This window comes from Eucalyptus grandis, chromosome 10 (genome assembly GCF_016545825.1).
Source record: "Eucalyptus grandis isolate ANBG69807.140 chromosome 10, ASM1654582v1, whole genome shotgun sequence".
Lineage (NCBI taxonomy): Eukaryota > Viridiplantae > Streptophyta > Magnoliopsida > Myrtales > Myrtaceae > Eucalyptus > Eucalyptus grandis.
In genome coordinates, this window is record NC_052621.1 from 5,138,373 (window position 1) to 5,161,472 (window position 23,100).

A 23,100-nucleotide genomic window follows, 5' to 3' on the forward strand; every position below is an offset into this window, starting at 1 on the left:
AAAACTTTCTAATGAGATATATCATGGGAGAGGGACACTAAAAATGCTTATGTACAACGCTCACTTTAGTATAGAAATTTTTCGTCAACTCACATAAGTTCTAAGTCGGAAAAAACGAACACTTAAGTGCATTCGGCAAGAAATTTCAGTCAAATTGATTATGTGGCATTTGTAATTAAAACTTTAATATGATCTGACACATTTAAAAAAAAAAAAATCCAGTCCACATGAACGTCCAAGACAACATTGCACAATGATCACTTTTTAATTAAAATTGGTACTGAAGTGATTACTTTTTAATAATGACTAGTATTGAAGTGATCATTTTTTAATAACAACTGACACTTAAGTAATCACTTGTAACAATAATTAGCACTCAAACAATCCATATTTACAATTTTTAGCACTCAACTAATCACTTGTCAACCTATCTTCATGGCATCATTTAGGGGTTATAACTAAGTAGGCATGCAGGTGAACCAAGTTGGATTGAGAAGCTAATAAAATATGGTCATGTCGAATTTCCAACAATCCATATTAGAGTCAGTACTTATGTATTCTAAAAGAAAAACTTTTGGCACTAAAATGAGCGTCATATACAAATTTTGTCACTTCTAGTATCCTTCTCTCAATATATCATTTATAGTATACACGATAAATGTCCAAAGGCGTTTACTTAAGTATATTACTCTGCCTCATGATATGGATTAGAAACGGTTTCCCAAAGAAAATTCTACGGAGAGGCGAAGTAATTCCAATACGTTGTGCGCGGATCAGTTAAGATTCAAATGTCTGGCGTGTTTCTTCATCAAAGAAAGTGCCAATGAGCCCATCAATTTTAGTTTTATTCTTATTATTATTCTATTTTTTGGCCGCAAAGTTTTACTTGGAGTAGGAAACTTTTTTCTAATGATTCTTAACCTTGGATTACTTCACGACCGTTTACCCAAAAGAAGTCATGAAATGACTTAAATATTTAGAAAGAGTTATCCTTTCAACGTCTTGGGCAGGAAGTAAAGACTCGACTTTATTTTTCTCTTATGAAGTTGAAGTAAATTCTATAAACATCATTGAATAGATGACAGATATATTTGAAGTCAATTACTTAACCTAAAATTTCACTTATGTTAATAATTCATCAGCGACCATATAAGTTTCTATTTCCTCAAGGAGTTCCACGACTTTACAATGTTGTCAAAATTTTATACATTTTTCTCGAGAAAATTGTTTAAAAAGTCCAAAACTTATTAAACATTGACCAATTCGGTTTCAAATCTTTCAATTTTGTCAATTAAACCCTAAACTTTTTCACGTTTTATCAATTGAGTTTGTCAAGAAAGTTTTAACTAGAAATTGTTGACATGGATGCAGCTAGTGCCATGGAATGGCCGACGTTAATATTGACATTTTTTATGATTTAAAAAAAAAATTATTATTTTTTTCTTTTTTCTTTTCAATTTTTTCCTACCAACTTCGATGACCCTTCCTTGTCACAAGCAAGGGCCAACAACCCTTGATGGCCATTGGGCAGGGGTCGACTAGCCCTTGTTGGGCTTAAAGAAAAAAAAAAAAAAGAGAGAAGAAAGCAAGTAAAAAAATTGGAAAGAAAAATGAAGAAAAATAAATAAAAAATGAAACATAAAAATGAATCATATATATATAAACCATCCACATAAATACCAATCATGCCACATAAAATGGCTAATGTACACATTAGTAATTTCTGGCTAGAATTGACCAGATGAACTCAATCGGCAAAACATTAAAATATTTAAACTCAATTGATAAAATTAAAAAGTTAAAAGCTAAATTGGCCAAAGTGTAAAGGTTTAGGGCCTTTCGGACATTTTTTCCCGATTTTCTCTTGTTTGTAATTCATTTGGGGATGCAAGCCTAGTGCAAGCACAATGCACAACTATACCAAATTAACCAATGTCATCACAATTATTATAATATTTAAATAATAAATCATGCATTTATTTAACAATTCAAGCTTTTAAAATTATTGGCAATGGTCCCATAAAATCTCACATGGTATTGAGCTAGAAATCCTAAATTCGAGTCTTTCCATCCTCATTTGTCTCCCCAGTTATTATTTCCATGCTTAGTACTAGTTAAAAAGATCAAATGAAGCATGAGGAGGAATATTAGAATATTTAGATAATAAACAACGACTTCATTTGATAGAAACATTTAGAACAATTGGCAATAGTTCCACAAAATCGTACAATAATGAAATTCTATGAGGTAATTTTGAATTTGGAAAAAGAAAATCTAATTCAGTAGAAATTTATCATTTTGCACCTACAAAATTATATTTTTTGTTTTGGTAAATTTCAATATATGGTGATAAGTGTAAAAAAAAAAATGTTGGTAGAATGGTAGGTGATTTATTTAGATAACCTATTGTTAGCTTATGGCAGATGATTTTTTTTATATATAATTTATTTGTAACTTATCAACACTTGCATGAAAATATCCGATTTTTTTATAGTTTGCCAATTACCATTTCGTACTAATTTATCACCTTTTACTTGCACAACTTACTAAGATTTCAAATTTACTAATTCTTATATGAAATTATCAACCTAAATTATAATGAATTACCAACTAGCTTTGAATTACATAATCTTATTTGATTTATTTGTCAACAATTAGTTGTTTTTATAATTCACCAACTTTTCTATTGAGCTGCCAACTCTTATTTGCGTTGCTTAGTAAGCCCTTTTACATTACTAACTTCTTTTAGGTTAGCCACTCTCTTCTGAGTCGCTTATAGATGTTTATTTGTGTTTTTTCTAATTTTTCAACTTTGCTTATCATCTAAAAAGTTTTATTTGTATTTCTTAGTAATGGCTTAAATTAACTAACTCTTTATTAAATTCCTACTGAATTAGAGCGACTTATTGGCTTTGTTTTGATCAAATTACCAATTAGTTTTAGGTTACAACTCTCATTTTGGTTGCTCATTTTAAATTACTAATTTTGATTTTTTGCTAACTTTTATTTATCTTTCTTAACTGCACCTTAAATTTATCAATTCTTAGATGAATTACTAACTTTAATTTAAGTGAATTATTAACTTTTCTACCATTAAGTTATCAACTAATACTGGTTACTAACTCTCATTTTACTCGGTTTTCAACATTTTTTTTTTAATTCACCAACTTTTCTATTAAAAGTTGGCAAAAGAAAAAAATTGTAATTTCATTAGAATCGTCCATTCCTTACAATTCATTTTTTTCTAAGTTGAAACAAACAAAGGGGGCTGAAAAGAAGAAAAGGTTGTTATAGCGAAGAGGACACGCAGGAAAACTTGAAGAATCTGTTTATGAAATCTAAAAGTCAGTACGATGATGAAATAGTTCCAAATGATATAAAAAGAGAGAAAAACTTGACCTTATTATTCTTCCAGATTCGGTGCTAATTTAAAATTGTCAAGTTGAATAAGAGGCACATGGCGTAAAGACTGCTGACATTAGCTAGTTGAAGTACTCTTTCAACGCTTCTTCCATCTCTATCCTCCACCCAAAGACTGAAACCACTTGAAACGCGACAAGTAATGAGAAAAAATCATCACATCCCCCATCTAAGAAAAGCTCTCAGCTTCGTGGAAGATCATGGGATATAATTTTTTGTGAGTGTGAACATGTGATTAGCTGAGCCGACCACAAAGACTGGCTAAAGTAATCAGATTACTGCATGGAAAAATAATGGTCAGGAGCAAGCCGGCGAAACAGTGAAGACGAGGTCGACTCTATGTGGTCGGAGACGAGGAATATTACTTATTGTTGTCTTGTTTTTGTTGTTGTTATGGTTGTCAGATACCTAATGTTCTGGAAATCGAAGATAGAAATCTACTTCTCTTTGTCTTGCTCCTCTTGGTTCTTCTGTTCTTTTCCCCTGCGTGAATAATGTGCGAAAAGGGACACGTTTGTGGAGACTGGCCGGGGAAATATCCTTAATTAGCAATTTCCAAATTATCGTTATTCACACATTTAGCATCCATCCAATAAAGCACGTGGGAACTATTGTACTTTTTCAACCGATTCAATTCTTTTAAGTGAAAATCGAGATGCGAATCGCGTATGGTAGATGTCATCAGGTATTGTACATGTTGAAGTCTCTTTCTTTGGAGTTTCAGCAGTGATCCTATCGATCATGATTCACGATTAATTAGGGCCTCATTAATTAGTTTATGTATTTCAAGAAAAACACTATTTATCAACTTTTAAAAACTTGTGGAAAAGTTTTTGAGATAAATGCTCATTTTGTTTTTGCGAAAAATTAATGGTCGGAATATATTATTCTCCTTTCTTCCGACGTTTGAATCACTTAGGAATCTTTCGATGGTCAACTAAAAAATCAAATATAGATTTAGAAAACCGATTTGCAATTTGGACATCAGTTTATGTCATCTTGAGTGCTTAAACACAGGCGCCCGACTAACGGACAATGAACCTTGACACTCGGATCCCCGATGCCTCATATCCAAGGTCTCGACAGCCCAAACTTAGAGACCTCGATATCTGCACCTGAATTCCAAGGGCTCTACTCGAGGTTTTTTCTTTTCCTAAAAAAAAAAAACCAGAGTTTTCTGATAACAAATATCAGAAAATGACTTACATCTTATTTACAAAAAGTAACCAAATACAGGGAAAATAAACCATTTTTCAAAAATAGCTTTTTAAAAAAATATATTTTTCAGTGAAGTTCATTTTCTATGAATTAAAAGAGACAAAATCTAGCCAACAATCAGAAAAGCTCATATGAATGAGTTTTTAATGATTCTATGCACGCATTCATTATCAAATAAAGCAACTGTCAAATGTTAAGAAATGAAACTTTTAAAAAGAAAGTCACTCCAAATGGACCTTTAATCCACTAAAATAGAACATGCTTAATAATTTTTCTTCTCGGTCCTTTAGGGGGTGCATGACAACATTTCTGTTCCAGAAATAGTTTCTGGAACAGAAATGAATTTTTATATTTCTATTTCTGGACTAGTTTCTGAGGAAAAAAATCTGTTTGATAACTCGTCGATGGATGAGGAGAGGGCGCGCGGCTGAGGTCGCGGGGCGATGGCGGCTTTTGGTGAGACGAAGCAGAGCAGGAGCGGCTTGGGGCGTCGGTGCTCGGATCTGTTGCGAGGGCTTCAGCCTTCGCGGGGAACGAGCGGCGGGGGTGCAGAGAAGAGGCGGAGGGCGTCGGTGCTCGGATCTGTTGAGGGCTTCTGGCTTGGCAGGGGAACGAGCGGCGAGGGTGCAGAGAAGAGGCGGAGGGCGTCGGTGCTCGGATCTGTTGCAGAGGGCTTCGGCTTCGCAGGGGAACGAGCGGCGGGGGTGCAGAGAAGAGGCGGAGGGCGTCGGTGCTCGGATCTGTTGAGGGCTTCTGGCTTCGCAGGGGAACGAGCAGCGGGGGTGCAGAGAAGAGGCAGAGGGCGTCGGTGCAGAGGCGGAGGAGAGGCGGAGAGGCGGAGGAGGAGGAGGAGGAGGAGGAGGTAGAGAAGAGGCGGAGGAGGAGGAGGAGGTAGAGAAGAGGCGGAGGAGGAGGCAGAGAAGAGGCGTACGAGGGAGAAGAGTGAAATTAGGTTAGGAGAAATCAGAAATTGATTTCTGAAGAAATCAGAAATAGAAAATTTATATTTCTGATTTCTCCTCAATTTCTATTTCTGGAATAGATTTCTATTCCAGAAATAGAAAATTTGATAAGCGTTATCAAATAAGTTTATGTTCCAAAAATTGGTCTGGAACAGAAAAATCATTTCTGGAACAGAAATAATTTTTATCATGCACCCCCTTACTGACTCCTTGCATACGCTAAAATTTTGTCCTCTTTTGTAGACCAAGCAGTCCACTTCTCTATATAGGTCTATTCCAGATCCATTAAGTTCTCTAAAACACAAAACACAAGCTACCAGTTCTGTTGTCAAGTACAACACGCACGACCACATCCATACTTTTTTTTTTTTTTTTGGCTCAAGACCACATCCCTACTTTAAAAACCTAGGATATAGTAAAAGAGAAATATGATGGAGGATCATCTGACAGGCTTCAGATTCTTTCCAACGGAGGAAGAGCTCATCTCTTTCTATTTGCACAACCAGCTCGAGGGCTCACTACAAGACCAGCTCCGCCGGATCATTCCAGTCCTTGACATTTACGCGACGGAGCCGTGGAATCTCCCAGGTTAAAGAACAAGAAATCATACATGGCATTTCCTCGTTTATCGATGTTTCTCGTTCATTGCCACCGAAAGAAATCTTGGGTTCTGATTATTGTGCAAACTCATCGCAAATTGCAAGTAAAGTTTTGACTTTTCTTGTGGTGTTGTGTGTATTTTGTTGCCGCAGAGCTTTCCGGAGAGCTGTGCCGAGAAGACAAAGAGCAGTGGTTCTTCTTCGCTCCTATGCAGGAGAGAGAAGCGAGAGGAGGGAGACCGACCAGAAGCACGGCGGTGGGCTACTGGAAGGCCACCGGGTCGCCCTGTCACGTCTACTCATCGGAAAACAAAATGATTGGGATGAAGAAGTCTATGGTCTTCTACGTAGGAAAAGCTCCAACAGGAAGAAAAACCAAATGGAAATTGAACGAGTATAGAGCCATAGAAATAATCTCGGCTCCCCCTTCCAATTCTTCAAGTTCTAGCATGCCCATGTTTAGGGTAAGCGCATGCATGAACTAATTGAATTTTGATCTTCTTAATTCATGAGCAGTCTTGGACTTTCGTAAGAGCTATTAGCGGTGGAAAACATTATTTTCACAAGTATGCATTACTTAATCGATTGAAAAGTTCTATATATTCAACATAAATAAAATCAAAAGTGATGCCCGTGTTTAGGGTAATATGTAGAATGTATGCATGCACTCGTCATCTCTTTTTTTAGTCAATGCAGTTGAATCGATGAGTCATATTTTCTTCTTCCTTAAATAAAGAAACCATTATTTTGACCAGTAGGTTATACGCATGAATTTTATTAGATTTATTTTTAGTCAAATTTGCAAGTGAGTCATGTTCATATTTATAACCCACCTATTAGAGGCTCGATTGGACGGAATTAAGATTAGCATCGATAAATTATCAATTATTATTCATTTACCTTAGTTTGCCATTGCCATGTACTAGTGTATAAGAAAACATTAATTTTCTCATTTCCTCATTTTCTCTCCAAGTGCAACTAATTTGCTTTTACATTTTCCCCCTTGAAATGCTGTAGTTGAGGCATGAATTCACGTTGTGCCGAGTGTACGTTGTGTCTGGGAGCGCCCGAGCATTTGATCGACGGCCGCTGGAGTTGGTGGCTGGAGAGACGATACAAGGTGGAGATGCTGGTGACGGCAGCAGCGGCGAATCTGCTTCCCCATCAAGATCAATGATAGAAAATAATGCTGAAATTTCCAATTACAGGGAGACGATTAGCATGGAAACAGAAGAACCTATATGGGATTGGGAACCGCTCAATTTATTTTAATAGAGTCATTAGAACCAGATGTTGAATGAAAGTTGTCTGTCAAATGATGTTTTTCCCTTATAGTTTCCAGCGGTTGCTTATAAGAATCCATATTATGTGTAAATGAAAATAATAAAAACTCCCGATGGAATTAATGACAAAGTTGTGTCCTTTAATTATGTGCATCTGCGAGTGAATAACAAATCATCTTGATCAAGATCCAGTATCGCTAGCGTCGATTTGATGAGCCTTTTCTTTGTGATTTTACGTGCTCATGTAGGTGTGTATGCTCCATGTATAAGGATAAACATCGGAAAGTAGTGCTAGCTGACATGCATATGATTGTTCACTTTGCTCTTTGCATGTCGGGAAAAAGTGGGTACAGAGCGTGCAATTGTGAACAAATTAAGATAATCGAAAATTTTGAACAAGTAATAAAGCAAAAACCAGAAACAAGCGCTTACGTAGTTTGGCTATTTAATTACATTCGTGGACAAAAGGAGGATTTGTTTCACTCTGCGATCAATAAGAATTACAGGTGAGATTCAAGGACAAAACCCATACTCAAAACCCTAATAATAGTAGTCACGTAAGAACGGATATGAAGAGACAAGGTATCTCTCAAGGATACTACACGACAAGAGAACCCTAAACACTCCCCAAATTGTGGAGGTTGCACCAATGGGGTTAATGGCCGGTTTATAAGTGTGAAGAAAAGCCTCACATTTTGAACTAGCTTTTGCAGTAAAAGAGACCCAAGACTATCTAACACTGGTATTAAAACTCAGAATAGCAACAAGTCTGGATCCAACAGTCACATAAGAGAGTTACGGGTTATTGCACCTTCGACCTAGGGCCCGATGTATGAGGAGGAAATTGTTGAAGTCATCCCACATCGATTGTGGAAATAGGCTGATGATCAGTTTATAAGTATGAAGGAAAGTTTTACATTTTAAGCTAGCTTTTGGGATAAGAGAGGTCCAAGACCATCCAACGCAAATAGGTATTCTCTTTCAATTTTTTTTTTCTCCTTTTTTTTCTATTTCAAAGACTTGCGTGCATCTTCTTTAGTTAAATTCCTCTCTTTGCAAAGAAGATTTAATGTCTTCCTATTTGATTCAGTTAGTTGTCTAAAAGTGCTCACTAGGCTTCAAATAGAATAGAGAGCCTATATGCTTAATGAATTCCTTTTATCCAAGGCCGGCTGTCCCCCTTCGAATTTATAGTTACTATAGCAGGACTGTAGAGGGTACTACTGTAATTCATACTGCTACAGTTAAGGCGTTTTTAATTATAAGATCTTTAAAGGAAAAGAAGCAGCTCTTTCAAGGTACTTTCCTCCTATCACTTACATTCCAAGTTGGCTTCTCGTGATAACCTTATTATATTTTTACTTCCGCCCCACTCGTCCCAAACAATTCTTCCAAGTGACCGTCCACTTAACAATATTTTAATCATCAAATGGACTCTCCCCAAAAAAATCTATGGCCTTTTATTGGTAGTAGAAAGCATCTTTCTGTAAATGGTATTATGTATAGATGTGAATGAGCAAAGTTAAAATATAAGAGTGGCCGCTCCTTCGGCGAAAGGTAGGGTATGTTTTCTTATATTTGTCTTGTTATATATCATTGAGAAGAAGACTATGGTTTCGGCAATTTTTATTAGTAGAGAAGGGATCCTCTAGATCTAACTCGTCTTTATCCCAAAAGTTACTTTCATCCTCGATGTACTTAAGCTCAATCATGATGACAAGATAAATCTCTCCAAAGTGACGGTCATCCCACCAAATCTATAAAGATCTCAGACATGACGAAGCAAAATTTATCAACAAATCTCGGTCTTTGTGGCTTGTTCACGTTCACCGACCCATGATGTCTCGAGTTTCCAGTAACGAAGTCGTGTAATAGATGCATAGGAAACTTCTATGAAACTTTCATTCACATTTTCAGATACATCATATCTTTTCGTAAAATATGATTATCAATTGGTAAAGTTGAGGTATCAAGATCAATTCCTAGGGTCCCCCATAATATTGGACTTACGGCATAATTTCTTTCACTACGAAAGTTATAATCTCACGGAGGTACATTGTTAACCTTCTAAAAATGAAAAAAGTGTTAATTTTGTTTGATTTAGATCACGGTTATTCATGCAAAACCAATTTGTAGGAGAAGATTGGGATAATTGTCCTAAAAATCCTAAACATATTGTATGGTAGTTGATTACGTTCCAAACATTTTAATTGTGTCAATTTTAATTTTAAACATTTTAAAGATTTGCCAATATAGTCATTTCGGTAAGTTTTGATCAAAAATTACTAATGTAGATTTTTGTCATCTTATGTTTTATGACTGGCATTGATGTTGATGATTTTAAAAAATAATAATAATGAATTTTTATTTTTCTTTTACTTTTGCCTGTGGCGGATTCTCGGTCATAGCAAGTGTCAGCAACAAGCAAGGCATGGCCAATAAGGACCGCGATGCCTTCACACAAGTCTGGCAAGGGTTTCGCAGCCCTCACCAAATCTAGGGGAGGTGTAGCCAGCAAAGGCAACCCTCATCAAATCTAGCAAGGCGATCCTCACTTAAACAAGGCCAGCCATTGGTGAAAGGAAACAAAAAAGGAATGGAAAAAAAAGGAAAAATTTAAGAAAAAATTGAAAAATGAAAAAAAAAAAATTCACATTAGCGCCCTCCACACCACATAAGGTGGCCAAGGCTGATTGGACTTTCACATCAACAATTTATGGCCAAAATAACTATATTAGCAAATCATTAAAAGATTTAGAACTAAATTGGTATAATTAAAAATTTCTTAACTGAATTAGTTGGCGTATATGAGATTTAGGATTTTTTGGATAATTTTCCCACAAAAGATAATGAATCTACTTTCTCTTTTATTATGTTAGTTTTCTGTATATGAGGGATTTTGCCTTACTCTTCCATTTTATATGCAAATCAACTAATGGATGAAACTATGGCACGTTTTTTAGACATCAATCTTTTCGAAACTTGCTAAAAGAAATCTATTTTTAATTAGGGTTGTCAACAGGTCAGGCTAGGTCGGGTTTTGACGTTACCCAACCTAACCCGAATCACAAATGTAGTGTGTTCCAACCCGACCCGACCCAACCTGAAAACCATAATACCCGAAATAATAATTTAGGTCGAGTCGAGTCGGGTTGGATCGGGTTTCAAGTTTACATTGTTATTTTCCCCCATTTTCCTCTCTTCACCTCTTCTTTATGGCCCAATGAATTTCCCATTGGGTTTCTCGGCTAGTTTTAATGGATCAACTCAACCAAATTTTGAAGCATCGCAGTACATTGTCTCTACTAAGTTCAATAAAAGTGAAATTCAACAAAACGAGTGAATGAGGATAACCTACTCTATAGATCCTCCATGAGAACAACCTAATCTATAGATCCTCCATGGACACCAATTGAATAGAGTCCTCAGGAACCTTCCCTTCCAATAAGTTATCATTCAATAACCTAGAACAAAGAGAGAAGAAAATTAGAAGTTGACAGATTAAAGGGCAATGCTCAAACTCTCTCGCACAAAATAAAAGTAGGACACAATATATCATATTATGTAAAACAATTTGAGAAATAGCACTTACACAAGTTGCATATTTGAAGAAGCTAGTCTGTTTGGTATAGAGCCAGTGAGCTGATTGCCTAACAAATCCCTAAATTTTCATGGACGGTCACTTCTATAACTAAAAGCAAAGAAGATGATCATTTCAAGACTCATTTCGAGCTTAGCTTCAATAATAGAGAATGCTGCAAAACTTAACTTCATTTTCTTTATTTATCAAGTACTAGCCTCCAATACGTCAATCATCGAGAGAAGTCAATATCGAGTTTGACTCCGTGGTTGTATTTGGCAACTCTATAATAAATACACGACGAAAATGAGAATTAATGTATACATTAAAATAAAGAAAGGTATAAATATTCTACAACCATATTTTCTCACTCAACTCACAGATTTCAAGGTCTTCTAAGTCCTCCTCAATCAAATGTGAAAGTGGCGCCGATCGTAACCAATCTTGAGCACATATAAGAGCCTTCGCCACGGTTGGGGTCAAGGAACACGACCTCCTGTGCTAAATATAGCCTCCAATGCTACAGTCGAGACGGGCATGGCTAAGATATCTCGAGCAACGGTAGAAAGGATATGATATCTTGATGAATTTCCTTTCCACCAACTTAAAATATCAAATTTAGAGTTATAACGTTCACATGCTTCCTCAAAGTACTTGTCCAATTCATCCAAATATTGTTGTTTGGTTTGGCTAAAATACATTTTAGTCGTGATATCAGCACCAACCACTGGGATTTTTACATGCTTACCATCATTGTGCTTTTTAGCCTCAAGTTGCTTTAAAGGCATACACCCGTGCGATATTACTCAAACAATAATGTCAGAGATGTTATAACTTTTTTTCTTGTAAAGTTCCTACCCGCTTGCTTTCATAAACATGATTTCACGTAGTCCCACTTATGTCGCGGGTCAAATACGCAAGCAATAAATGAAGTGAGATTTGTATTGTTCACCTTGCCAAAATACTCACGGAATTTCATTTTCATTCTCTAAGCCATTTCCCGCAAGCTTTGGTCCTCATTTCCACAATATCTCTCAATCATCGTATGAATCTCATACATGTCCTTTATCATATTATTGCTAGTGATATAAGAAAAACCTGAAATTTGTATAGTTTTATCAAAAAATAACTTCAGAAAAGAAAGAAAGTGACATGCATAATTCAAATCCTCACTAGTGGACAACCATTTCCCCTTGGAAAGCTCTTGGACATATTTGCTATTCTGAAGTTCCATATTACTAAAAGCTATTTCAAACTTTAAAGCTGATTCCAACATCATGCATGTCGAGTTCCAAAAGTTTCCACATCCAAGCATACAAAACTCTTCGACTCAATTTTTACTAACTTAACAAAACCCTTGAACTTTTTTAACCTACCAGAGAAAGATCTCACGTAGCGCACAGCTGAACTTATTCTAGCAATTGAATCGTTTATACTTTTAACCTCTCTCTTACAATCAAACTTAATATATGAGCACAACACCTCACGTGAAGCAATTCACCTCTCACTAATAGAGAGTTCCAAGAGTTAAGTATCATTTTTAGATAATGAACTCCCAAGTCATTCGAGCTAGCATTATCCACAGTGATAGAAAAAAAAACACTATGAATCTCCTAATCATTTAAACATTTCTCAATTGCTTTTCCTATTATCTCAACAGAATGACTCGGAATCTGACAAAAATTTAATATCTTCTTTTGCAATTTCCAATCGACATCAACAAAATGAGTAGTCAGACACATATAACTTAAATTTTGACGAGATGTCCATGTATTAATTGTTAGACATACTCTAAGAGATGTCTCAGAAAAATATTTCTTCAATTTACTTCCTCCATGTATAAATCATAACAATTGTGCCTTAATGTGTTGCATGATGAGATCAAGAATTTTGGTTGGATTCTATTCACAAATCGATGAAATCCCTCATGCTCTACCAACTTAAATGGCAACTCACTAAGAATAAACATGATTGCTAAATCTTTTCTGCTAGCATCCTGATCAAATTTCCAAGGACCTGACAAACTATCATCCCCAACAACTTGACCGAGGCACTTTTTTGCCTTTTTCCTATGTCTGCATATGGATATTCCTTAAATCTAGCTAGATGATGATTCATTGAGCTAGTCCATTGACCACTAGCATGCCACGATATAAACACTCAGTCTTTTTCTTGACCAGGAATCTTTAAAATGTTCCAAATTGTAGATCTCCTCCTTTTATTTGGGACATTAGAATCACCCGTTGAAGACATCTAGCAATTCTTCTATTTATAACAATTAGAGCCTGCAAATTATTATTTCAATAACTTATAGTAAGCCAAACCCTTAATTAGCCTTAGGAAGGCATAAAAAAAAAAAAAACCAATTAGAGTATGAGGCATTCAAGCATACAGCCCCTGGTAATATCAACTCAGAAATCATGGGTTTAGCTTCAGCATGCAATAGTTCAAAAGAAGAGAGGTGGAACAAAGACCATCCTTTGTTGCATATTACAAGCATTACTATTTCTTTGCTAGATTGAAACACATGGTCAATTTTTACCTCTGATTCAACACAATTTTTCTCATTTTGCCCTTGGTAATATTAGCTCAGAAAATCTTCAAAGACCCAACAACAGAATTAGCATGAAAAAAAAAAAAAAAAAAAACAGAAACCCGAAACAAACGATTAAAGGGATCACAAAATTGATGACTTAGAGTGAATGTGAAGGGTGATGCGAAACAAGATTTTACATCTACTTCCTTAAATAAATTGCACAACTTAATGCTTGTTGTATAGTAAAAGCATTCTCATACTTTGTCTGTGACAACTAGGCAATCATTTGTGCAGCCAAAAATTATAATAAAACAAAATAAAAAACGCAGTGGACACATAAAAGTACTGGAGTTTAGTAGAACTCTACTTTTTATAATCTCTTGGTTGGTTACGATGAAGTGGAAAAGCTATCCAAAAATTATGTAAAACAAAATAAAACAATGCAGTGGACACAAAGTCTTTGTCCAGCCATGCTGCATAGGAAAGGTTGCATCTCAACAAACACATAAAAGATGATGCCCTCGAAAAGTCACTTGATAAGAACATAATTGTTTACCTGAGAAAATTTTAGATCAGTCAAGAATACCTATGGGTCTATGTGCACCTTAAAGGAAGGCAATGTCACAGCCCTGCCGCTAGGTTATGGTTAATAAGTCCAATACAACACGTGCATAGGAAACCATTTTCAGAAGGCCGGGATATTATATCTTATCATAGTCAACAAAAGAGGTTGCTATGTATCTAATAAAATTCGAGCACTCTTAGCATGACAATGCCAAAGAAGCTCCAAGATTCGAAAGAATGCTCAACTTGCTGTTACAAACAATGGATATGCAAGCTCAGCACATTCATATTCCATTATTCATAGTAACAACTACAAAAGTAACCAAAACTGGAGACAACTGTTTTCCTAACTAGATCAGCTTTCAATTTCCACACAATTATTAAAATCCTAGAAAAATCAGATGCACTTGAAAATACGCAAGAGCGTCCTTAAATAAATTCATAACTCTCCTCATTGAAGTGCCTTGACATACATTATTAATATACACTCTTGGAAGAAATTAATGTATTTTAGCTCAAGAAAGCACTTAGCTAAAGAATAAAAACCATGCATACTAAGCCCGTGAACATATGGCTGGAGAATTTAAGGAATTTTGGCTGAGCTTTTCCATTGACTACATATGCAAACATGAGGGATATATAAATTTGCAGATGTAGCTAACAAAAATGAGGAATCCGGAATTCTAGAGCATGAAAGAATGTAAAAAAGATTACAGACTTTCAATCACCAAGGGTGTTTAAAAGCTAATATATCGGAGAATAATTAGATATAGCTAAAATTGCTTCTTGAATATATGAAGACATTGCTTACCGTTTCACTGCCTTCGTCTCAGCATCACCAGTTAAAACACAGCTATCAGCCTTCGTATCCGAGTTGACCATTCCAGAAATGCATAGACTGCAATCTAGGAAATGTAGGGAAGTTTGTGAAATATATTTCGACAATGCAAATCCCTTGCATGTGCCTACCAACTCACAGCGGCAATCCATCACACAGGTGGTCGACATCATATGAAATGAAATAAAACGAAATGAAAATTAACAAGTCAAACACGCATTGCTTTTATTGCCTTTTATCGCTAGTGTCTACCACTGTGCAACGAGCTACTCTATCTCAGCTAAGTAATAATTCACTGTCTGGACAAGCTTGAGATGCCTTTTTCCCTCTAAACCCCCCTAACAGAGCGCAAATTGGACTCTCCGCGACCAAGCAACAATTTGTCAACTGCCCCATCGATTTGATCAGCCCGATTACCATCCAATTGAAGCATAAGATACAAATTCTTCCAATCCGCATCGTGCTGTTCTCGAATCAACCTATCTAAATCCCTTGCTCACAAACTCAATCAAATAATCAATCCTCAGTCACAACCAAAGACAAGAACGTAGGTGGCGACATTCAACCTCACGAGAACGATCCCCACGAGTCCTCCCATCACAATCCATAACGGGCCACGAATCAAACATGCACGCAAGCACGCAACCAACAATAAGCCAGACATCCACGACATCCACCATCACAAATTCCCAGGAAAATGCTCGAAATGGAAAATACAAAGAGGAAGGGAAAAAAGCGAGACCTTGGCTAGAGAGGACTCATCGCCGGGGATAATCGCCTTGCCAGAGGACGTGGGCTCGGTGGAATCGGCCGCTCTTGCGACGAACGCAAGCTTGCGAGTCGTGAAACCAAGTTGCCTATCGCCGGCCGAGATGGGCAGCCGCGATTGGGCGTCGACAATGCGGGTGGAGGAGAAAGGGAGCATAGCAGTGGCCGCAGATGCCGAACTGGCGATCGTGAGCGAAAGATGGAAGCTCCGTCGAAGATCCTACCGCGAAGTGAAACTCTAGAATGCGAGGAGCAAAGAAGAGGGCGATGGCAGAGTCAACGAGAAGGTGTAGTCGTGGACGGCGGCGGAGTTAACCAGAAGGAGAAGGCACAGTCGTGAGTCGTCGGAGAAGAAGGCACAGTATGTGTTTGGCCTTGAGAACATGTTTGTTGCCTTGTTTGGAACTTTGGAGTTAATGTGTTTTCAGGTCGAACAATGTTCCAACCTGAGCCAACCCAAAACATATTTATTTGTTTATTTTATATTTGTTACCCAAATAATATCAAGACCCAAAACATATACAGTACTTGTTTCATGTTTGGGTTGTGTTTAGGTTAGGTCGAGTCGGGTTTGGTTTTTTGGACATGGTTTTTTGGACACCCCTACTTTTAATAGCGGCACTCATCTTGATCATGAACTTCAGTATTAATAAGCAAGTGATATATAATAGGAGATCATTTGCCCAAAAAAAAAAAGTGGTATTTAGGGACAACATGATCCCCGTTGCTAGAAATGATTGTATATAATACCATGTCCTGATGGATGTCAATGTGAATTTATCCATCTTTATACATCTCGAAAAAGAATTGATATTTTCTCGTAACGAAATATTGCCATTCGTCCATCAAGTAGAGAATTAATATCTATCAAAGTTCCTATTATTTTCACTTACTAAACTCAAATGTATTTGTTGGAGACATGATTTGATTCCACGGTTGGTCATGCAAATCTTAGATTGATAGATTAATTGATTTGGTCAATTCAAAAAAGGAAAATAGTATCTTGTATGTTATTTCCTTATATCGTACCTTCTTGTATTATATATACCCTCATGTACATGAATGGAATATAATATGTAGAATTCCTCAAATTACTTCAATTTCCCTTATGGTTTCAAAGCCTTCTTTTTTGGTCTAGTTTCCGCAATTCTGAAATTGCTTCCCGTTTGGTTTTTTTTTTTTTTTTTTTTTTTTTGCTATGACAATCCTAATTTTGCAAAATAGATCAGCACCCCCGTAGGAATTTGATTTTTGATACTATGTCAAAAAATCAAAGTACAAATGAGGAAGTCAACAATTCACCTCAAAACCAAGATTCGGATCAAATCAATCCGATTGAAGAAGAAAGCCCTTCCGCTTAACACCCTATTATATCTATCCCTACTCCAGTTCAAGCTTTCAGCTCCAATGGCCACAAATCCATTGGTTTTCAATTCAAGGCCAATGGGCCACCCAGCTAAGTCAGACTTGGGCACAACAAGGCCCATTTGGAGAAGGAGGATCAGGTTGGATGGGTTGGACCCAAATCCACTCAATCGAGTTCGAGGACAAATCCCTACTTGATTTTCCAACCCGCCTTTGTCCCCTATGCGATTCTAGCCAATGGCGGTAGCTTGGAGCTCGGTGCTCTCTATGCATCACCAACAAACAGACCAGAGCTCCAACTCATCAATCTACAGTTCACCAAACTGAATAACTACACCACTTGGGCTCATTACTTCTAGCCAACCTTGGTCACAAATGATAAAAATGACTTCCTCAATGGAGATGTCCCCTTTTCAATTGACAACTAACTACAATGACACTAACACAAGTGCAACCAACTCGTTCGCACATGAATCGAAAATTGTGTAACTCCTAAGGTCATGGCCGAACTCCCACCAATCGAAGACTTAAAGGCAATGTAGGATAATATCTGTGAGATATACAAGAAATTAGACTAAGCCAAGATTTTCTCACTCACTTAGGCATTGTCGGAATTAGAGCAAGGGCACCTGTTGGGTGCCCAGTTTCAGCCAACTCTTAGCTTTGTGGAACAAGCTTGAGGCGGCCGAGGAACAATCACACCGAGAAGCTGCTGCTTCCGCCGTCGCGACTTCAGGAGCCCCATAAATTCACAAGCCCGGCCACGCCTACGAGACACGCAAAGCCCTGAACAAAGAGGCAGTCGACGATGACGACGCCCTCCATCGGCAAATAAGTTGGTGCAGTCAATCTGCAACGCTAGGCCTGTCAAAGTGGAGGGTCCCCAGTTCGAAGTTTCTTATAGGTCTGAACCGGCCTCACTTTTTCTGTCATCACTTGGATTACTTGGAGAGTTCTGGGCTACCATCACTTGAACGGAAAATAAAGGCCACGAATATTGAAAATAGGAGTACTCCACGAAGAAGCACACACAGGAAAGTTCTGAATGTTGTCGAAGGAAAACGTGCACACATAATCCCACCGTGAGCAACTCGTTGAGGGTCAACCCTTTACTGTGTGCTTGACTTCGGCAAACCAATCTTTGGACAACTCCAGTCGCATGTAGCCACGCCGCGGAATCCCGAGCATTGTGTCCGCGGGAGAGTTTTTGCTAAAACAGAAAAAGAAAGAACTTATTTTGTGCAGGTTTTTGAGCAAGCCAAGCACCGTGGAGCCGTGCTTCATCGCCATGCACGTAACGCTTGCTGCCATTCGCCGTTGAGAAGCTGGTCACGATCCCGGTCCAATTGCACTTGGTCCAAATTTGGAAAGAATATCCTCAAATTAGGTAAGATGCACATCCATTGTATATTTGCATATTTTACTACCTAATTCGCAACCGCATACCGATTTTTTATTCCATCTATAAGACTTTAGATGGAATAATTAATCACGCGGGAATAAAATTAATATCTTGAGGCTTAAGATCAAATTATCGATTTTATTAGCGAAATAATCAAACTGATTTGGATATTGTTCCCTGATTCCAACAATGTATGATATCTTTGATGATTTTGAATGATTTGGTGCTTATCCTTTAATTGCTTTATTTATCCCAAAAATACAAAAAAGATTGCATTTGCATATCATGTAGATTACAATTAATTTCCTAGATAAAATTGCATGATAGAATAGTTAGATTCTTGTCTAATTATATTAGAATGCATGTTTAGATGATATCTAGGTTAGATGGTATCTTGGAATTAAATTGCATGTTGAGATAAATTTTTTAAGTTAAGATAGGATTCAAATTAGTCTATTTCCTAGCTTAAAATAGATAATATCTCACTTTAGTTAGATTTTTATATTTGGCAATTTTTAATTTCGAAATTAATAAAAAAAAACAACAAAAATCATCATGCATATGTTATGTAGAATTAGGGCATTCTTTGTACGTCATTGCATATTATGATAAAATTGCATATTTCATTTTAAGTTTAGATTGATTTTTTTAGATAGATTGAATCTTAGGTTAGAAATTGCTAAGTTAAGATAATATCTTAGTTTAAATTAGGATTTGGCTTAACCTAATTCCTAATACAAATTGAAAATAATCTTAATTTAGCTAGATAATTTTCACATTTTTCCTAATTTCGAATTTCATAAAAAAAATACCAAAAAAAAAAAAGACTTAGGATAAATTAGCGTCAATCCCTAGGTTAGATTGCATTCTTTTTTAAGAAAAAATAAAATAAAAAATTTCATGTGCATGTCATATTAAATTTGATTCATGAAATACATGTCATTTAGTGATTGTTGCTAGCTCCATTTGATTAGAAATTGTCTGTTATTAAAATTAGGTCATTTAGTTATATTGCATTGCATAAAGCATGATTCTCATTAATCAAATGAAAACAAAAAGAAATTACGTGGGTTGTTGATGTGAATTCTGATTTAACAACACAGATGTTTTCGTTACTAAAAGGTAAGTCCAGTAATTTATTCTTTGCTTTATTGAGTGTTAAATTGGTGGTTTGCATACTTGCATAATCACCTCACATGTTATGGAAGAAAATTAAAATCAATTCAAGCTGCCTACAAAACATTTTTTCAAAATAAAATAGCGAAAGGGCATTAGAAAAGTCTAGTGTAACCAAGTCCCCGTATCCAAAGTCTATGGTTTGTAGGAGTAAAATAATTTTCCCATTATTTTACGTACGTATTTAATCGACTTACCATAAATTGATTAATGACAACTCCTAGATAAAATTCATAAAAAAAAAAAAAAAATTGAACCTAAGTCGCGAATTTGTATGGACTTGAGAGAGCCCGAGCTAAGTTAGACTTAGTAGTCCATTAGCCTAATTTTAGGTGGTGCACCCGAAATTTAGGTCGCAACACCACCAAACGACTCGCTACCATCAAACAATCCAAATCTAGAAGATGCTGTCTCACACATCACCCCACTACAAATCAACAAGCCTATCCTGCGATGTCATTAGAGGAACAATTTTCTCGTTGCATTGTTTGACATTAATTCAAACTCCAAGTAACAATGTCACCTTGAGTTTGAGGGGAATGTTAGCAATATTAAAATATATTTTAGAGATATCTAAGATATTTTGTCTACTTTGACAGAATATTGGTAAGAAGTGTTTTCTTGTATATCACTGTATGCTAGTACATTGTACATGTATGAATGAGAAAGTAAACTAGGAAAGAAAATATACATCAATATACATCTATCGAAGATTTCCTATTTACTGTACTAACCAAATATCTACTAGAATCAATTACAATTAGAATCAATTCTAAGATATTCCAACACTCCCCCTCAAGCTGGTGGCCTATATATGTCGAGGACGCCTAGCTTGCTCAATAGAAACTTGTGTTGTCTTTGGCATAGTGGTTTAGTGAAAATATCTGCAGGTTGATCCACTATTCCTGTGACGCCCCTCGACGGCCCCCGATCTGATTTGGATCGCCACAGTTTGCTTACCATTTACTTTCCTAATAACATGTCATTCTGATACCATTTCAATTGCAGCAGGTCCATACAACCATGGGGGTTTACATCTTTTATTAACGGTCCCTTGCGCAATTTACGTAACGGAAGCATATCCAACAATTCCCTTCCCTACATTCAGAAATCGATGCACACCTACTAAACATTTATAAGTAAAAGCCGTACACTTTTATTCACTTAACCCAGATGGACATCATTCATCAATACATCAAAATGCCATAGTTTTCTATACTAGGCTATAATTCAAAAGATGAACGACATCTCCTCCCACAATCGTATGCTTAAGGTCTATCAACCAGTGTCGGCGTCCAAAGGTTCCCTCCTTTGCTATCCTTCTCCTCGCGGTCATATCCAACCGCTTAAACCATCTACTAATCTGAAATGTTATTCCCCAAAAGGGGTGAGTACAACCACTCAGCAAATAGGGAAATCCAATAACAACTCAATGCATCATGCATATCATCATACATTGCAGGCATTACTTACCTTGAAGCCATACGCATACTATCATGTATCATCATCAAAATCATAACACGCACATGTGTATCATCATCATATCATACATGTCATCATCATTATAACATCATTACATCACACATGTCATCATCATCATCGCATCAACATATCATACATGTCATCATCATCATCATCATCATCATCATCATCATCATCATCATCATCATCATCATCATCATCATCATCATCATCATCATCATCATCATCATCATCATCGTCATCATCATCATCGTCATGCATATTATCATGCCTTATCATATATCATCATCATCATGCATGCCTTATCATATATCATCATCGTCGTCGTCGTCATGCATATCATCATGCATATTATCATGCCTTATCATATATCATCATCATCATCATCATGCATATCATCATGCATATCATCATCATCATATCATCGTCATGCATATCATCATGCATATCATCATCATCATATCATGCATATCATCATGCATATTTCTATTTCAATTTCTCAATCTCATCTTTTCATATTGGACTGCCACATTTCTCTTTCCCGAGACCAATGTTTGCATCCCACATTCATCACTCACACCCAATCCTAGCATCATGAGAACCATCCGGGCATGTATCCAAGATACAACCGGGCATCCGGCACCCCCACATTTCGGGCATCTCGTATCCCAACTGGCATCACGAGATATCCTCCGGGCATGTATCCAAGATACAACCAGACATCTGGCCTTTACCCTTCTAGCCAGGCATCTCGCACCCCAACTGGCATCACGAGGAATCTCCGGGCTCGCCATGAAAATGGTTTCCCCTACCCTCCAGGCATGCATCATGATACAACCCCTCACCCTCCGGGCATGTATCATAATACAACCGGGCATCCCGACACTCCCGGGGAAAACCTCTGGGCATATATTCATAATACAACCAGGCATCCAAAGGGCATCGACTCATTCGAACCTCTGGGCATCCCGACTCCCGAGGCATTATCATCCGCCACAACAATCTCCTCATTTAACATTATTTATGTTCACCAATTTCGGTCTCAATTTAGCATGGCATATGATGCAATGGCAACCAACAATCATGTTCAACATTGAATTCACACATGCATCACAATTCATGGTCATACATACACCAATGTCTTATCATACATGCAACAATGTATAATAAATTAAATGGAATTTATGGCCAATAAAATAATCCATTTTTATTTTATTATTTTTATTATCATATTGATTTATTTTCATAAATAAATATTAAATTCAATATCTATGATTTCCCAAAATCATAAAATTCGAGTAATCATTAAAAAAACCAATAGGATGACAATTTCATGCAAAATTCATGGCCAAATTGAATTTCACACAATTTCACAATTTCCACAAAATAGCACATAATATTCGGATAATAACCAGAATGCACAGTTTCCGAATAAATTCGATTAAAATATCCATACGGCCTCCAAAAATTACGAAATTTTACAGAGTGATAGCCAAGAAATTTTCGTACAACTTTTATGAAGAACTCCAAGCCATATTATTTCTATATTATTTTATACAACCTCACGAAGCTTCTGGATCCATTACCGCATCGTCCAGTGAACACATCTCCGAAATATTGAGATTTCACCTAGCTATTCTCTTTCGTTTCCTCTGAAATTTAGATATGTTATACATCAAGGTGTCCTATACAATTTTCATGAAGAGATCTAGGTCAAATAACCAGATTATAGTCATCATTTAAGTCCTTGAAGTCTCGGGTGTCTCGGAATACATCACCAGAACCATCATCTTCAAGATCTATTCGATTTACTAGACTATACTTGTTCATTTCACTTCAAATTTGAATATTTTGTAGTCTAAGATGTCTCCTACAACTTTCATGAAGAAATCGAAGTGAGATTCTCA

General features: G+C 36.6%; 1 protein-coding gene and 1 long non-coding RNA gene across 5 annotated transcripts; one reads left to right on the forward strand and one right to left on the reverse strand.

Annotated features, from left to right (window-relative positions):
• The first annotated feature begins 6,028 nt into the window (after positions 1–6,028).
• On the forward strand, positions 6,029–7,471 carry LOC104423429 (NAC domain-containing protein 90). Its single transcript, XM_010035922.2, has 3 exons — positions 6,029–6,188; positions 6,353–6,663; positions 7,217–7,471. The coding sequence occupies exons 1-3, from the start codon at positions 6,029–6,031 to the stop codon at positions 7,469–7,471; spliced, it is 726 nt and encodes a 241-aa protein (XP_010034224.1).
• A 3,251-nt stretch (positions 7,472–10,722) lies between these two features.
• LOC104421319 lies at positions 10,723–16,180 on the reverse strand. Of its 4 annotated transcripts, none has more exons than XR_005546896.1 (4): positions 15,743–16,180; positions 14,974–15,067; positions 11,075–12,160; positions 10,723–10,946 (listed from the first exon to the last, which is right to left on the reverse strand). It is a non-coding gene; the product is annotated as an uncharacterized LOC104421319 (long non-coding RNA). The 4 variants fall into 4 exon arrangements; XR_005546894.1 differs by having other exon boundaries at positions 11,075–11,346; positions 11,443–15,067; XR_005546895.1 differs by having other exon boundaries at positions 11,075–15,060.
• Between the last annotated feature and the right edge of the window lie 6,920 nt (positions 16,181–23,100).

Bases quoted from the DNA above. Each gene is read 5' to 3' on its own strand.
- LOC104423429 (XM_010035922.2), top strand. From the start codon at position 6,029: ATGATGGAGGATCATCTGACAGGCTTCAGATTCTTTCCAACGGAGGAA. The intron at 6,189-6,352 runs GTTAAAGAACAA...TTGTTGCCGCAG, and splicing joins GGAGCCGTGGAATCTCCCAG to AGCTTTCCGGAGAGCTGTGC. The intron at 6,664-7,216 runs GTAAGCGCATGC...GAAATGCTGTAG, and splicing joins CTAGCATGCCCATGTTTAGG to TTGAGGCATGAATTCACGTT.